General features: G+C 38.7%; 1 protein-coding gene across 4 annotated transcripts in view; it reads left to right on the top strand.

Moving 5' to 3' along the window:
* The window catches only part of SERPINI1 (serpin family I member 1), a 71,388-nt gene that overhangs the window by 48,820 nt on the left and 3,681 nt on the right, over positions 1-18,887 (top strand). For all 4 annotated transcript variants that reach the window (XM_045037301.1, XM_003991934.6, XM_045037303.1 and 1 more), the window contains exons 4-6: positions 226-420; positions 2,104-2,308; positions 7,825-7,922. In XM_045037301.1, the coding sequence (XP_044893236.1) occupies positions 226-420; positions 2,104-2,308; positions 7,825-7,922 (498 nt within the window). The remainder of the gene's footprint in view (positions 1-225; positions 421-2,103; positions 2,309-7,824; positions 7,923-18,887) is intronic.

Below are 18,887 nucleotides of genomic sequence, written 5' to 3'. Positions count from 1 at the left end.
GAACCATGAGATCATCACCTGAGCGGAAATCAAGAGTCAGATGCTTAACTGACTGAGCCACCCACGCATCCCAAATGCAAGATACTTTCAATTTTTATTATAAATTTGGTAATGGTATACAGTTTTTCTGGATTGCTCTATCAGATGGTAGTTTGGTAATCTTTTGGTCTCCTTTCACCTTCAGATTTAATATGAGTTTTCATCTCTCCACTTTTTCCTGCACAGATCTCTTGAAAGATTTGGTATCCCCAAGGGATTTTGATGCTGGCACTCATTTGGCACTCATCAATGCTGTCTATTTCAAGGGGAACTGGAAGTCACAATTTAGACCTGAAAATACTAGAACCTTTTCCTTCACTAAAGATGATGAAAGTGAAGTCCAAATTCCAATGATGTATCAACAAGGAGAATTTTATTATGGTAAGATCTTTTGGCTTTTATTTTTCTTGTCTTGCTGTATATTAACAGCTTTTTAAGAAAGAACATGAAATATTTATTACACAAATGTCAATCTTATTTGGACTACAATTCAATTTCCTTGGCTCCATTTTCAAAGGCCTCTCTAATTAGATCCTGAGTGAATATTATATGCACTGACAGTTTTCCAATATGTTTCTTTAACTTATAAAGTTGATTACACCCACAGAGTGGTTTTATTCATATGCAAACACCTGACCTGTGTAAGAACATTCTGAGTTACTCCAAAAAGCCATTGGCTTTGGGGTGGTTGTCAGTGACTCATATGTTCCACTCTGCTCTTGCTTTGGATTCCTCACCACTATTTGAATTATAAGCATTTCTTTAAAATTTTGCTTTCAGACTTGTGTATGACATAATTATTCATTTATAGTTTCATTTATTGTGAGTCTATGAAATGTGATACAACTCAATATCCTTGGCATTATTTTCAAAGATATTTCATTGGACCAGAGCGCCTGGGTGGCTCAGTCAGTTGGGCATCTGACTTCGGCTCAGGTCATGATCTCATGGTTTATGAGTTTGAGCCCCACATTGGGCTCTGTGCTGATGGCTCAGAGCCTAGAGCCTGCTTAGGATTCTGTGTCTCCCTTTCTCTCTGCCCCTCCCCCGCTCATGCTCTCTGTCTCTGTCTCAAATAAATAAATTTTAAAAAAGTAAGTTAGAAAAAAAAGATATTTCATTGGACTTTTCAGAAGGTTAGGATGTTAATCCTTCTTACACACTATATTGAACTGTAATAATTTGTTATCATAGCAGAAATGTAATTGTAAGCCAAGTACATATTGGAACTAATAGTTCATGCTATTTAAAAGTATGATGTAAAATTAAAAGACTATAATCATAGTTAATCAAATTAACAGTCAAAGTAAGAACCAAACATTTAACCAAAGTGTTTAACGGGATGTCTAAAGGACCTAGATCAGTTATAGGAAAATATTTATAACAAAAGCATTACATTTTCTTTTTGAAAATGAGGGAAATTTTAAGGTGGTGGTGGGACTATTTGTTTTAAAGATTTCTTTATTTTTGTATGGAAGCCTGGTGAATTTAGCTGAGTTATTAGAACACAAAGCCAATTACCTAATTAACCTAATTACCTAGTTTGGAGGTCTTAAGCAGTACAAATACACTAGATAACTACTGTAGAATGTAATAGATTTCATTTGGACTCTGCTACTCTGGCCCCAAGACTTTTAGCTGTGGTGATAATACAGTCCCAGGTATTATATGGTTAATTTTTCCCTTCTTAGAAATCACGTGGATTTCATCTAACTTGGATCCTGGGCTTCATTTTTTTACCCAGGACTTATTGTTGTTTCTAAAAATATCCCTTAAGTATATATTCATTTGAAGTATCTCATTTAAAAATAAAAAGTAAGTCTAGAGAACATATTATGACAAATGTGATGTAATTCTGGGGATTCTAAAATAAAATAATTTCTTCAGGGCCGAAGAGTCACTTGAACTTCAGGGCCTATTTTTTTCTTTTTTTTAAACCCTCTTTTCCTCAGATGCCTGAGTTTCTTATATTCTATATACTATTTTGGAAGAAAGTTATTACAAATTAAAACTTTTATTTGAACTTTGATATGGGCCTTTAATCACCTTTTTTTTTCCTTTTAGGAGAATTTAGTGATGGCTCCAATGAAGCTGGTGGTATCTACCAAGTCCTAGAAATACCATATGAGGGAGAGGAGATCAGTATGATGTTGGTGTTGTCCAGGCAGGAAGTTCCACTGGCCACTCTGGAGCCATTGGTCAAAGCACAGCTGATTGAAGAATGGGCAAACTCTGTGAAGAAGCAGAAAGTGGAAGTGTACCTGCCCAGGTGAGAGGCTTCTGTGTGACCCCCTCTGATACATCTCAGAGGGAGAGATAGCAATGGAGGTTCTGATTCAGAAAAAACCCTTGCCACTGCTTTTGAATTTTAAGTCTTAGCTACTCTCTTCAACACCCCTTCACTCTTCCCTCCTCTCCCCCTCCTCACCTGCGCTTCCTTCTCCTTTTTTTCTTTAAATTATTCTTTTGTATTCAGGAGGTCCTGCCCCCAGACACAAGCTCACTTAGTGATTCATTCGGTGCTGTTTACCAAGACCTAGTTTCAGATCCTGGTCAATATTCTTAGTTTCATTTTAGAAGATTTCTCAATAGATTGTCTCTGAATATCATTTGCATTGGCAGTCTTCTGTATTTCATTAATATTTAAAGTTGATTATAGCTGGAGAGAAAATAATCTCCGACATTGTTGGGAGAAGCGCAAGCACGTTGCCGTGCTGGGTGCCAAGATGCAACCATAAATAAGCAAGAAGAGGCTTAAAATTCTCCCTGTGGCTTAAATAATAAAATCTATGCAGGGCCCCGATGTTCTCCTCGATGCTGCCTCTGGCCACACACCACAACAAACGTTTTGTGGCATGTACTATCCACGTGGTTGTCGTTAGGCTACAGATAACCTGCTCTTGACCTGCCTCTGGGTCTCCATGCATGTTTTTGCATTGGCCTAAAATGCCCTTCCCATGCCTCTTCGCCTGATATTGATGTGTATTTTTCCTTATATTTTTAAAGAACTTCTTCCTGATAATATGAGAAATTCAGGACAGTGTTAATGCTTCCCTTATTAAATTCCATGAATTAAGTGCAGCATCTCCAAATGCTTCAATTCTGTGAGGATGCAAAGTTATTTAGGGGTATTTTAACAGAATTCTAAATGAATGCTTAATAACTATCACAAATCCTAATTCAACCATATTCACTAGAAAATGTGGCCTCCAGGTCCTGTCCACTGAGAAATTGAATGTGGCAGAAGAAAATTAAATTTTCATTTTCTAAGAGATACTCTTCAATTATGGAATACTTTAGCTTGCTTGCTCATATTAATGCCTGATACGAAACTAGGCCCAGTTAATTACCATGCATCCATTTCTCCAGAAGTTCTATGAACTCTTCCTCTGCATGGTTAATGCATAGAGAGAGAGGTTAAATAGCTAGATAAGATGAATGTGGTTTCCGTTTTTAAGAAATTGACGGTTTTCAAATACTTATATGTAGGTAATAATCAATGGGAAATGATCCATCAAATGTTCAATGAAGGTGATGATTTTTGTGACCTCATTTTAGCAAACGTAAAAATTTTCTGGTAGCCATTTTCTAGGTTTACTCAAGTGTCTGTTTTAAATGGTTTGTATAGTTTTATTCACGTGGAGATATTACTTTGAAAACACAACTTTGCATTTCTGTAATTTGACCATATTCTTGTCCTGCTTGACAGGTACTTTTATTTTCCATTATATTAGATTGCATACTTACAGGTTTTAAATGCTTTTCTTAAAGGGTATAAAGGTGTATGGTATTTTAAAGAGGAGAATGGGCAACTACTTTTGCATTTTTATTATTTTCCCCCCTTAACAATAAGTCCTACAGGATCAAATGCTGAATTGAAATTGTGTTTTTATCGAAAATACAAAACCCTATTCAGGAGAGGGTAAAAATTTTCCACCTATATGATATAACCAAATCTAGTGAAATACCAAAAGGTTTATGCATGGTCATACATTTCTAAGATTTAAATGAGATTACCAGATATTCTTGCAATTTATTCATGCTAGCAAAAATAGTTTGGCTAATATATATATATATATATATATATATATATATATATATAATATATAATATATGTAAGATATCTAATAAGCACTTGAGAATAATGCCTGGCACAGATGCTTATATAATAAGCATCATATAATTATTATCTATTATCACTATTATTATTTATTTTTCAGTGTACATTTTAACTCCTAGTATTCACCTTGTGTTAATCTATAGGTAGCTTTATATATACTTTTCTTTCAGTAGGATTTTTTAAAAACCTTGCTCTGATGAACATTACCTTCTTCATTATATAAGGTACAAAAGATTTTTCTAAAATGAAAATCAAGTATCTTGGAATACTTGGAATGCAGATGTACCTGGCTGTCGTATCTTTCCACTCTTTTGTAGTCTCAGATTTGTCATTTTTTAAAAGTTTATTTATTTTGAGAGAGAGAAAGGGAGAGAGAGAGTGCGTGCGTGAGTGGACGAGGGGCAAGGACACAGGGAGAGAGAGAATCCCAAGCAGGCTGCACGCTGTCAGCACAGGGCCCAGCATGGGGCTTGATCCCCCAAAGTATGAGATCGATACCTGAGCCAAAACCAAGAGTCTGAGGCTCAACTGACTGAGCCATCCCGGCGCCCCTCAGATTTGTCATTTTTGATCAGAGTGCTTGAAATCAGTGGACATGAAGTGGTTTTCTATTTTGTCAACAGAGACCATCCTGTTATTTTGAAATGATTGCCTTAGAAATACAGCACTTTAGTTTGATGTTTGTAAAAGAAAACTCATATATAATCCATCTGATTTTGTTTTTTAATGTGAGTGCTTTTTATAGGTTTTTCTACAGAAGTTTTCTTGATTAGTTTCTTAATGGCCTATAAATTTTCTAAATCTCGTTATATGTAACATATATTTATTCTTTCCTAACACTAGCTCTACACAGCTCAGTCTCCAATGCTTCTGCCTCCTACATACCTCTTCAACTTACTCAGAAATGTGCAAATGCATGATTACGTTATTAAAATGCGCATGCCTCTTGGGCTTAAAAGAGCAATGTTGTGGCTTTTTCTTTTTAAATTCAGTGGGTGAAATATAAAAATCTGTCTGTAGGTTGATTGTTTTTAAATAGCCATTGTTGGAATTCTAGTTATTAGTGGTAGGGGGCCTTGCAGTCAAACAGAATTTAGCTCATGTCCTCATTCTACCACCTACTAGCTGTGTGATTAGGGCTAAACTTCAGTTTGTTCTTCTGTAGAAAAGAGACAACAATGCATAATCTCATGGGATTCTGTGAGATTATCATTAGGATGATTAAATGAGATACCATAAATAACAGGATTTGCATAGTGTCTGGGAGCCCTCAGTGTATGGGAGATGACAATGATTATTTATATGAATATTGGTCTATATTAAGAAGAAAGGGATAGTAAATGGATAATAGCTATGTTTCAATAGCTTGATAAGGAAACAAAGATGAGAAATGGCTAAGTGGAAATTGTTTACATCCTGTCTTCAACTTGGAACACTCAATGCACCTAAACTTTTTTCACTTCACCCTGTGTGTATTGCCCTATGCCAGATACTACAGATATTAAAATAAAAAAGACACTAGATACACTAGACTTGACTAATTTACAGATAAAGCAGCATGGATTCAACAGCTATTTGATGAAATTACTCCACCACTACTGAAGTGCAAATATAAACACCTTAACGTCTATAATAATGTGAATGTTATACATAATGGCATTATCACAAGTGCTATCAACACTATCTGCCCTTTATTGCATGCCTCCTACGTGCCAGCACCATGCTAAGACTTCCAGAGACCTCATTCAGTCTCCTCAACAATACTATGATGTAGGAATTACTAAGGCCATTTCCTACACTGCAAAACCGAGGCTCAGAAATTAAGGAGCTTGCCCGAATTCAATCTGGCTGAATTACCATCCTCACCCGAAACAGCAAACCTCAGAAATGTGATACAAACCAGGTTGCTCTTAAGAAGTACAAAGAATCCTCTCCTGATCTCTTCCTTCACTTTCCTATTTTAGGTGGATCAGGACACACAGAGTACCGCCTGGATCCCTGCTCTGCCATTTGTTAGCTGGATGACCCTGGTCACATTATCTCATCTTTCTGCTCCTCAGTTTCTTCTTCTATTAGCTGAGGATGATAATAATACCTGCCTCCAAGGGCTTTGTGATATTTAAATTAATCTGTTATAATCTTAGAATAGTTCTTGGTAATAATCTTCATATAAGCGATCAATCAATCAATGAATAATAAAAGTAAAGCAGACACACAAAACATCTTAATCAAGCGATTGAATGTATTCTTTGAGACATTTCGTATTTCCCAACTCATCCCCCTTCTCTACTTTCACAACCAACACCTGCTCTTTGAAGGAAACAAAAGGAACAATGTTAAGTCCAAGTTAGAGTATAAGATACAGATAAAATTCAGTACTTGGTTTAATGTTTGCTATACATTTATTTGTCTATTTGTCATATTTTCCCCATAAACATGAAACTGCTAAAACTATTTTCCCCTGATGATACCTCTTGATGTCTGAGTCTTGTTGACAGCAGTCATTCCCTTGTCACCAGACATCAGAAGTGATGCTAATGTAACGTTTGGTGACTGTCACAGACTTGGCTTTTTAAAGGACAAAAACTGACATTTATGATCTTTACTGATCAAGAGCCAACACCTTAGAAAAAAAAGAAACGTTTGGTTCTAACTAGTCGTTTTCACTTGTTCTAAAAAAGTAATAAAAACCTTTGCTTTCCAAGAACTGCATTCATGTGTTAATGCAGCCTTGTTTTATGCTAGAAAGATGGGTGACACATTTCATCCTTTGGGGAGAGACTCCACATTAGGACCAATCAAGCTTTCTATGGAAACCATTTTTTAAATTAATATTCTATTCATGACCACTGTACCCATTTTTATTTCAGTTTTAAGAGATGTTTTATTTCTTCTTGCAAATGTGACGCACTTCTACATATAAGAATTCATAAAGTCCATCGGAACAAAAAATTAAGGTTAAAATTATTTTGCTTAAAAAATCTCTAATATAATTTTTAAAGTATATAGTTTTTAAAATGTAATACTTAGCTTACTTTCATTGATGAACGTCTTTTTGTGATGCTACCAGGAAAAACAGGCTTATGTCCTAGAGGTGAATATAACCATGAGGATACATATTTTTAACACGATAGCTTTTATATTTCCTTTCTCTGAGTGTATGGAGTTGAAATGCTAAATGTATCCATTGTACTGCGATTGGCTGTCTCCACACACAGGGAATTGAGCAGGACGCTAAAAAGAGAATCAAATGCCTTGGGCAAATGTTTGGTTAGCCATTGACAGCGTAAAAAAGTCAAATATATTACTAGGTCAAAGGATTTTGAAAGCTACTCATTTACAAGTTTTACATTCTTGATCTCAAAACATTTATTCCACCGTATCTATTACCATCCTCCTCAAATAGTTTTCCTACTTAATAATTTAATACTATTCTGATATATTATTCTTTTTGCCATCTCCTCTTTTTATAAGCACAAATACTGAAAGTATTTTGACTGAAGCGCAGTCAATACTTGCAGTCAAAAGCCAGTTTTAGCATAATTTGCTGTTCAAATCAACATATCTAACATTTTGCTCTTGCGCCAGATTAACAGGATACTGTAACTAAATCCTTTAAAAATGCTGTAACTAAATGCTTTTCCCCCCATGTGTTTGTTCTCCAGGTTCACAGTGGAACAGGAAATTGACTTAAAAGATGTTTTGAAGGCCCTTGGAATAACTGAGGTTTTCATCAAAAATGCAAATTTGACAGCTCTGTCTGGTAGGAAATAAACACCAATTTTTTTTAAATGTCATTATTTCATAAAAGCTTTGAAAAGTGATGATGTTGAACCCTCTATTTACTATGGAGTTCTGAAGTAAAATAAAGTTATCGTTTGCCAAATAAATGTAACGAATACATTTACCTTCGATACCCCAAACTATAAATCATGGTTATAACATTGTTTATATTATTCTGGTCCATGTCTTATCTTCAATAATGGATATTCTCCAGAAGACCTGTCTTATATATCTTTAAATTCCCCATCCTACCTGTCACAATGCCTTGTAGAGTAGATAATCAATAAACATGGTGATTTAGTATCTCAATATGTTCGGTTACAGTAAATTATATAGAAAAGAAAGAAGGAAGAAAGGACAAACCCATGCCTGCTGTAAGAACTAAACAAGAACTAAACACTTTAAAAAATTGTTTTTAGTGTTTTTTTTTTGAGAGATAGAGCATGAATGGGGGAGGAACAGAGAGAGAGGGAGATGCAGAATCTGAAGCTGGCTGCAGGCTCTGAGCTGTCGGCACAGAGCCCGATGTGGGGCTCAAACCCACAAACCGTGAGAACATGACCTGAGCTGAAGTCAGATGCTTAACCAGCTGAGCCACCCAGGTGCCCCAACGCTTTTTAAAAGAACACCTAGTGGGATGATGTAAAGATTATCTTTAGTCTTCAATAAGAAACCAGTGGTTTTGTAGTAGCTTCAAAATATACCTGGCATATCGGGTAATTTATTTTAAATATCCCAAGGTGGGGGAAAACCCAGTTGAATTATTTGATTCAGATGCCCTAATTTGTTCAAGGTAAAATTCATTAACATATTAGCAACATTAAGTACTTAGAACATGTAAAATCCTTTTGGAAATATTTTAAGCAGCTAACCCCAAGACACTTATCATTGAAATAAGGTACCTGTGAGTTTAAGACTTAGCTTGTATAACATTGTTCTATCATTTCTGTGGAATATGGAAACTATCATAGATAGAGAGAGAGATAGATAGATAGAGATAGATAGGGACATAATCAAGATAAAAAAAAAAAAAAAACAAAAAACCTCAGTGTGTAAGTCCTCTTTATATGTAATCTATTGGACCCAGTTCTCCAACCAGAGAGAGCTGAGGCAATAGAAGTTTCCTTAGCAGTTTATGTGTTCAGGAGAGAATTTAGTTTTCCTCTCCTGAAGTAGCATCCTATAGAAAATCAAGCCGACCAAATAAGAGCTTCTATGAGGAGTATGAGGATCCATGGATTGAATTCAGTGAAGTGGATGCCTCTACCCCTGAAATTGCATATAAGTGTGTACACACACACACACACACACGCAGAAAAAGAGAGTGGAGATAGGTTCATAGATTTCAGGAAATTCTCAAAGAGTTTATAGTCAAAAAGGCCTTGCCTCCCAGATTTAGAATTGGACGGATTGTTTTCTAAGCAGCACTCAGCAATGAGATGATGTTGACATATCTGATACCACAACTTCTACCCGATTAGAGAGCCTACATCTCAAAACACCAGTAGAGCTTTTCTAGCTGTCTACTATATAAATGTTCCTGTCCACATCAGAGAAATGTGAATTTTGCCCGAGTAAAGGTTTTCTTGGCTTACATTCATGCTCCTAGGACTCTGAACTCTTCAGTGGGGTTGTGAATGAGGTAGGACTGGGGGAGACTCACAAGCTAATGGACACTTTTGTGCTTGAGTCAGAAATATATCTGTGGCTCAAGCATAGTATCATTTAAACTTGTGCTCCCTTCCTTAGGAATTGAGAGAATCTGTATAGCACACTGGCCAAATTCCAGCTGGATAATTACATTCCGCTTTCCTACCATGGCTCCATTTTCTGTTTTATTAGAGATTCCTCACTGTCTCACCCAAACATTGAGGCAGTTACTTCACACACATAAGAGTATCTGCTGCTTCTCGGTCCTGAGGGAGTAGCACTGCAGTGGCAAATCAATTATTGTGGTCAGTGTAGCTTAAAATGTTGGCAAATCTGGGAGGTTTATGATGTAATATTTAATTGCTTTTAGTATGTACAGAGACAATAGAAAATAAATATGTATTATGAATGCAGATGGTTCAGAAATTTGAAATCACACTCGGATCTCTTGGAGTTCACATAGTTTCTATGTGAAGTCTCTGTTCATTTGACCAAACCTCAGTCAGAATTTAACAGAGGCTGCATTCCCACTACCTGGCACATGGCTGACACACAGTTGGCACACAGCAGATGTCCACTAAAGGATAAAACAAGGGAGGGAAGGAGAGAAGAGGTTTCTTCAGGGCCACCTTACATATTACATTTCTCGGAACATTTAACTCCTTAAAACATCAGTAAGAAATCCAGGATTGGCCATCCTCAAACACTACCCAGTTCGAGTCTTCAGGATAACGTGATGAAAGGTCTAAAGTCAACTTCTCAAGCTTTCAGTGGGAACTCTTTATTCTTAACTCCTTAGTTTTGCCAGAACCTTGGTAGACTCAGCATGTCAACCCACCCCAACCAATATATCCTTTCTCTTTCTCTCCCTCTCCCTCTCTCTCATTCTCTTTCTCACACAATCCACATCCACATTAATTTATGAATCATTCTTTCAAAAACTATTTACTGACACAACTATAAAACTTGTCCCTCTGCTTTTACTGAATTTGATAGTGTTTATTCCCTGCTTTGTTCACTTGGGCGCCATATGCTCTGCCCTATATGGTTGGTGTCCTTTTCAGGTGTTCAGTTTTTTTCCTCTCCAAATGACATGAAAACCCTGATGATTAAAGTGTCTATGACAGGGCACCTGGGTGGCTCAGTTGGTTGAGCGTCTGACACTTGGTTTTGGCTCAGGTTGTGATCTTGTGATTGGTGAAATGGAGCCCCATGTCAGGCTCCCTGCTGGGCATGGAGTCGGCTTGAGATTCTCTTTCCTTCTCCCTCTGCCCCTTCCCCACTATCGCGCATGTGCACATTCTCTCTCTCTCTCTCTCTCTCTCTCTCTCTCTCTCTCTCTCTCAAATTAAAAAAAAAAAAAATTAAAGTGTCTGTGACAGTAACCCCTGCAAGTACCCAGGAAAATTATTAACATGTATTTGATTATTACTTTCTGCCTTAATGAATTTCGTGGTGAGAATTTCATGGTGTTTAAGATATACAACATTAATTACATTCAATGCCATGTCTATTCATTTCATTTAATAACTCTTTGTGAGGTAGATGGTGTGAGCACGGTACTATGTCATAAAAATGAAACAATGATTAAGATATACCTACTCTGAAAACAGATGCAGACTTGTGGGGAGAAAGACATAAAGAGTGGATTTAATAAAAGGAAGAGTGGTAGAAATGCTTTATTGGAGCACTGGTTCTCAGCCAGGACAATTCTGTCCCCCAGGGAACATTTGGCCATAACCGGAGACCTTGTGGATTGTTACACCTGGGGAGTGCTATTGGCATCTATCCAATAGATGGCCAGGGATGCATCTACATCCCAGTGATCTATGCTGCACAGGACAGACCCACAACAAAGAATAATCCAGTCCCAAATGTCAAGAAACCCCATAGCAGAGAAAGCATTGGGAAAGCAGAGAGGGAAAAGAAAGTCAATGGGCAGACTGGGAGCATATTGGTTCAAAAGATGGAGGAGGATGGGGTGCCTGGGTGGCTCAGATGGTTGAGTGACCATCTCTTGATTTTTGGCTCAGGTCAAGGTGCTGGGGTCATGGGATCAAGCCCTGCATCAGGCTCTCTCTCCCTCGGCCCCTCTCTCCTGCTCTCACTCTTATGTGTGTGCATTCCCTCTAAAATAATAATTAAAAAAAAAATGGAGGAGGAGAATATAGGTATGTATTTCAGTTTTTAAATGTGTTGAACATTTTTTAATAATGTCTTAGAAGATGATAGCAATGGTAACCTCTGGAATACAGGACAGAGGCTCTTAGATGAAAAAGGAGATGTTGTTTCATGTACCACTGTATACCGTTTAGGATTTTGCCTTGTGTATGCACAACATCTTCAATTAAAATGCTATATTGAAAACTGGGAAAAGCTTTTAAAAATAGCATTATTAGTAGAATTCATAAGTTCAAAAGCACCCAGAAAACAATTCAGTACTATTGTGATACTACCAATTCTTAACTTATGCAATGAAATTGTATCTTTCTTTAAAGATAGCAAATATGATTTAGCAGTGGAACAAAAAAACAAAAACAAAAACAAAACAAAAACCCCTGCTCCACATTCTCTTCCTTCTGGAAAGACGCAGTGACTTGAGAGTCCTTTGCTAAGACCTCTTGAATCCACTCTTTCATTTTCTATTCCATGGCATCCACCTTTATTTCAGACTCTCATGACCACTGCCCCAGACTATTTCAATAGCCTCCTAAACGGTTTGCAATCTCTCTTCCCTCTAATCTGTCTTATCTACCACTGCCAGGATTAATCACCTTAAAGCCCGCTCTCAGATCATCTCAGCTCCTGTTCGGAGCCTTCCTTGTTCAGTCTGCAGTGCACTGTCCGCTGCTTGGCAGGGCATTCAGACCTCAGCTCCCTCCAACCTTAACTCCGACGGAGTCCTTACATACAGCTTTCGCCAGCCAAACTGACCGCTGGCTCTGCACCTCACATCTCCCTAGGGCCCCATCATTGTCACGTCTCTCCCACCTGAAATAGATCTCGAACGGATCTTCAGCTTCGATACCGCCAACTTCATCAAGCCACGTGATTGCACCAACCAGAAGTAATTGCTCCTTCATAAATTCTACAGTATTCTGCGCTTTTCCTTATGCTGCATAACATACCCGATCTCAGATTATCATTACTTATGCATTGGATATCCTCTGCTAGAATTTAAACCTCTCCAAATTGATCCTTGTGTGTGTTTAGGAAGCACGCAGTTCTGTGCTTTCTGGCTAGTACTCACTGAAAGAAGAAATGAATAAGATGAAATGCTGTGTATTTACTGTGCTTATTTTTTTTTTAATCTCAATTTGATGTCCATTGCTTTTGACGCTAAACTCCATTAACATAAAACACAGTAAAGACTCATACAATAAACATGGAATCTAGAGAGTGCTGAGAATCATTTTCTTCTCAGGCTCGATTTAAAATGCTCATCTAGTGGCAGTGAGGATCCTGTTATAGAGTAGGGCTATTTTTGTAATGGAAATGAATGACTGTCAGCATTTGGATTAATAGATAATCCTCTTGGAAGGTGGAAGGGGAAGGAGAAAGAGAGTACTAAATCCTTCAGCACAAAGTACGAGCTTTAATAAAGGAGCCAATAAAGTAAAGGAATTAAGAAGACACAGCAAAAGCCACATTCCGGTCAGACTCAAGTGCTGAGATTTATGCGGGACTGACTCTTACATCCTGCCCTTGTTTGTTCTTCTTCTCCTTGCACCTGTAAGCCAGAGGGCTGCAACTGTCTTCCGGTGCCCTACCTCCACTCTGCCTCCTACTTTTTTGCCTGAACTGTTGTAACAGCTAGCTAACTTGAACTTCTGCCCGTAGCTGTTTGCTCATCTGATTCACGCTTTACAGCTCCTGCCGCAGATTATCTCCTAAAATCAAAGCAGTAGTGCCCTGTTACTTCTGGATGAAGCCCAGGCTCTCCAGACTCGGGGTTCAAGCTCTTAAAATCAGGCGCATCCCCTGCCATGCCCCGCCTCCTCATTGCCCAGGATCCAATTGGACTTCAAGTCTTTGCCGAGGCTTGTCTCATTTGCGATATAATCCTCTGCTAGGGATGTCCTTGCCCCATTCTCTGGCTCTTTTCTGCTTACCTTCAAGAACCAGCCCAAATGGCACCGCCTCCAAGAAGCTTTCTCTGACGTCTCTCCCTTCCAAATGGTTCACTTTCCCTCATCTGGCCTGTCATCATGCAATGTGCTATCACAGGTTCTACCTTTTCCTTAGATTGTCTGTTCACATACCTGTCTCTGTCCTTGGAGCTCCTCAGAAGCAAGGACTGTGGCATAGATGACTTTCTGTCCTCAGAGCCCAGCATGGTGTGGAGAGCAGGACAGATGCTGGCTGGGTAGGAAGTGGTGACGGGCCCGCCTCACTCCAGGTGTAGAGGCTTCTCTCAAACGTCTGGCCCTCCTCACTCTCTGTGCTCCAGCCACACAGGCCTTCTTTTGGGTCCTTGAACACACCTGGCTCCTATCTGCCTCTGCACTAGCTTTTCCCTCGGCCGAAAACTGCCTTCAGGTGTTCCCGTGGCAGGCTCCTTTGTATACTTTAGGTCTCAGTCAAATCCACCTCCTCCGATGGCCTTTCCCAACACCTTGAGTCAAGTAGCTCCCCTTGCCTGCCCCCGTCACCAGCCAACACTTCACCTCATCTTGTTTCTTAGGAACACTCACCGCACCCTGAAATTGTGGCCATTTATTGATTTGCTTTTTTATTGTCATTGTTATTTCATGTCTGCTTTCCTCCCATTAGGAAGGAACTTTTTAGTTTACTATAGTATAGCCAGCGTATCCACAATGGCACATGGGAGGTGCTTAGTACCTGAATGAACGAACGAATGGACAGATGAGTGAATATTTGCTGGTCTGTAACAAAATTTCTCCAGAAAAACAAACACTCTTCCTACCTTGGAGGAACTCAAATTCTACGAACCTTTCTAAAGTTCATAGGTGGGGCTGAAGCTAAAAATATTTTAGCGACTCAAGTACAGAGACGCTTTTGATATTCTCGGGTTCTGTTATGGAACACTCTTCATTTTGTTATTTTAAGCATGTCCTTGGTGACGCAGAAAGCTATTTAAATTGGCTGTGTTTAGGAACAGTGCCACAAGGGAGCTAGTGGCATCCACTCGCATGATGGCCATCCTGCCAACATTATGTTAGTCACAGATACTTAGAGCTTTGGTTTCCTGCACAATATCTCCTATGAACAGAGTACTTGATAAATATTTGCTCAGTGACTGAATGAATGCCTTAGTATTTTGCCCTGCTTTCTGCAGAAGAGCTTGAATTATTGCCCAGCTTTTCTCTGGTAAACCTAGGGCTTGCTGGCCCCTTTCCCATCTTCTCCTTTGTGAAAAGCCCGGCTCCACGCTGCCCAGAGGAAAGCAGGACTAGTTATTTGGCAGCAATGTCTGCTGCGGCCAGAAGGGGAGGACTGCTTGGGGCCAGCACACGCAATGTTTTTTTTTTGCGTGTAGCTTTGTTTGCCTTTGATTTATTTATTTTCCTTTTCTGGAGAACAGTGAACTTTTCTCTAGTCAGTAAGACGGGCTCATCAGTGTAAATCTCCTTAATCCCCCTCACATTTTGATTCACCAAATATTCGAGTGCCTACTTGGTGCCTGGCAGTGTGCAAAGCATGGCAAGTAGGAGATAAATTGGACAGCGAGGTCTAGGCCCTGAAGGAATAGGTGTATGGTGTATGGCCTAGCGAGAAAGACGGCCTTGATTGACACCTAATTACATGAGGATGAGCAATATTGGAGGCAAGCATAAGAAGCCATGAACTTGCCTAGTAGGTGCCTGCATGACCAGACTGGGTGGTGGCAAGTCCCATTCTTGTTGAAACCACTTTCGGCTTATATTTTAAGGTGACTGCTTGCAGTGTGTCCCGAGAGAAGAAAGTTTCATTTTATTTTTTCCCTCCGCTATTTGTGCTGTGATTTATCTGTTACTTTTTCTCCCACTGGTATATCTCATAGGGCAGTGTGTTTCTGAAAGTTAAGTGTCCTGAGGTCTCACGTACATCTGCAGACATTTGCTGTCCGTTGGAGTTGGAACATTGGATTCAATCTTTATTTTGCTGTCTTTGAAATATATATGAGGCCACCGGCCTGTTGGATCCCGTTCCCTTAGCTCCTTCTCCACGACTGGATTTTTAAGTTTTTAGTCTGCGTGTGGTCCTTGCATTCTCTCCTTGTCTAGTGCTGTTGTCCGTCAATTTTCCTAGAGCATCCAATTTGGATGAATGTCATATGTTTTATCTATTACAAGAATAAACTTTATAGCCATGCTTGTGAACAGAATTGTGGCCATGACGGCCATAGAGTGACGTATCCAAAGTCTTATTATAATAGGAAATAGCTAGTCCCTTTCATTCAACGATTACTAAATTCCTGTTCGTGCTAGGTTAAGTACTAGAAACTCACACATTATCACGAGACTCTCTTTTCTTAACGTTAGTTCAGTCACCAGGCCCACGAAACGTCAGAAGCCAGGGACATCAAGAGCAATGACACAATCCTTGCCTTAAGGGATTTGACAGTTCAGGAAGGGAGAAATATTGCAAATATAAAGGCTTCAGTAGAATAAGACGCTGGGTTCAGTGGGAAAGAGTGGTTAGTTCTACCTTAGTGATGAATAGCAGTCAGAGGAGAGCAGAAAAGCCCAACAGGGCTCAAAGCTGAGCTTTAGAAGTTGATTAGGTATCTGACTATACAGGGGTAAGGGAGTTTCTGGGGAAACAAAGACACAGAAGGGATCAAGTATGGTATGTTTAGATTATTGCTATGCAAATAATCTGGAGCACAGAGCATGGCGAGAAGCATGCTAAATGAACGGCACAGAGGCAACCTCCTGGAGACCCCCATATTGCACCCCGAGGTTCGTGGGTACAAAATATGCCAAAGGCAAGGCGGGAGGCAGAGCGAGCAGGAGTGGGGAGAAAGGGTTTTCAGTCGGGTAGTAGTGGCATAAACTGGTTTCTATTTGATAAGATCATCCTGGAGGAAGCCCTAATGTGAAATGGGGTCAGTTAGGGCAGTTCTCAACCAGTGTGTCATAACACACTAGGACATCCCTTGAAACCTCATTTGAAAAAAGTATTTGCATATGTTGCTGGGTTTAATGTTCTGATTAAAAAACAAACAAGCAAAAAAACATTTACCTCTATGTTAACAGGTGAGTTTGGCCTATGATTTTCTTTCCTTAGGCTGCCCTGGTTCAATTTTTATATCAAGGTAAAACTATCCATAGATGACTTAGATTGCTTTTATTCTCTTTCTAGAGTTTCAAATGGTTTTATAACAGAGAAGCCTATCTGTTCTTTGGGGGATTGGTTAAATCACTTAGGAAACCATCCAGGCTTGGAGTCTTTAATTTTGAGGAGGGAGAAATTTTTGTCTACTTATTCAACTATCTTAATGGTTACTGGATTATTCAGATATTCTATTTTTTTCTTTGTTCAGTTTTATAATTTATATATTCCTATAAAATTGTCCAGTTGCTGACAAGTCTCTTTATTTTCAAAACTATCTGCATAAAGAAGCACAAGAATCTTTTAGGGGAGATAGAAATATTCTGTATCTTATTTGTGGAGAGGGGTTCAAAGATATATCAAAACTTACCAAATGTGGTGTTGTTTCGTAAAATATATTTTTGTTTTCCTGTATTGTAATTATTGTGTTGTTAATATATATAGTGCATGGTAAATAAATTACACCTCATAAAGTTGATTCACATTTATCTGCAGAAAATTGTACAAAGTATTTTTTGTGATTTTTAAAAATTCTTTTCTCTATCTTAGGACATGTTCTTTTTTGCCTTAATATTGTTCATTTGGGTAATTTCTCTTCTTTGTGAATCCTGTTAAAGGTCTGTCCACTTCATTATCTTTTAAGTGACTCACTCTGTAGGAAGAACCCTCAGCATCCTTGCCTTCTTGATGTTTCTGCCATGGTGCCTTGTAGTATCCCTCCTCTCCATCTCCCTACCATTCTGTGTGGGTAAATGAGGGCATATAAGAAGTTAGGTGATTGGAGGAGAAGACCCTTGTGGCAGAAACCAGAGTGAAAGGGATGAAATTCCTTCTTTCAAGGTGTCTAGTGTAGTCAAAAGATCAGACTCAAGAGCTAGGAGGCAGTTTCCTCTGTGCAAATTGATGCGGCTACCGTATCATTTGGTGTCGTTGAAAATGCCCCTCCGAATATTTAAAGAGGGCTTAGCTGGCAGTGTGAACACCCATCACCCTTTAGGAACTACGTTGTCTCACTTTTACATCCAGGGCCATCATACCGCCTCTTGATGCATGACCCTAACTTAACTGGCAAACTGAAGAAAATGGGCAGCAGAATCTGAAAATAATATAGCATCAGTTAACTAGTAAATGGTTAATATGTTTTACTCTCTTGGAATTCATGTATTTGTTTTGTCAGCTAAATATATCTGACTAGTTGCTTAATGCAGTTTGTATTGTTCTTTCTATTTGTTGTGGAAAAAAATGAGTCTTCTGGATTTGAGGGAGCTAATTATACTTAATTGTTTAATGTAAAAGTCTATTGCTTTTTATTTTTCTTCTAGTTACCAAGTGCATTCTAGGAGAAAATATCATAATATGTGAGACTGTTTCATAATGCAGTGTTTATATCTTAATACTAAATATGAGCTGAGGAAGTAATATGCCTATTAAAAATATATTCAGAGTTGGCACTCAGTTGTCTTGGGGCTGGTTCAAAATAAGCAGGTGCTGTGTGAAAAATGTACCAAAAATATTGTTGAACATTATTCCCTATCAGTGTAAGATAATTATGGGTTTTTGAAAACTAGAAAGGAAAATGTCTGTTGTAGGTAGGACTTGGTCACTTACAAAGTCTTAACTAAACAGCCTAACGGGAAATCCACTGTGCTTTTACTGCATCAGCAACAAGGTTATCTTAAATTTGAATTAGACCTCCCAGAATAGAAAAAGGGGGTGAGGGGGGTGGCAGAAACTTGAGTAATCTTTTATCTTGCTTCCTTATGCTACTTTCCTTTTTATGTATTTGAGCTATCTTTCGTTCATTTTGTTTTAACTTTGGGGACAAAAGTTGGAAACCCAAGTCTGAAAGCTGGGACTGCCATAACAAAGTCCCACAGACCGCGTGGGTTCAAACAGACCTTTGTGTTCTCACAGTTCTGGAGGCTGGACATCTGAGATCAAGATGTCTTCAGGGTTGGTTTCTTCTCAGGCCTCTCTCCTTGGCTTATAGGTGGCTGTCTTCTCATATTGTATTAAT

This window comes from Felis catus, chromosome C2, assembly GCF_018350175.1.
Source record: "Felis catus isolate Fca126 chromosome C2, F.catus_Fca126_mat1.0, whole genome shotgun sequence".
NCBI classification, from domain to species: Eukaryota; Metazoa; Chordata; class Mammalia; order Carnivora; family Felidae; genus Felis; species Felis catus.
Note: the sequence above shows the minus strand (reverse complement) of the source record. Positions and strands in the feature narration are given on the sequence as shown.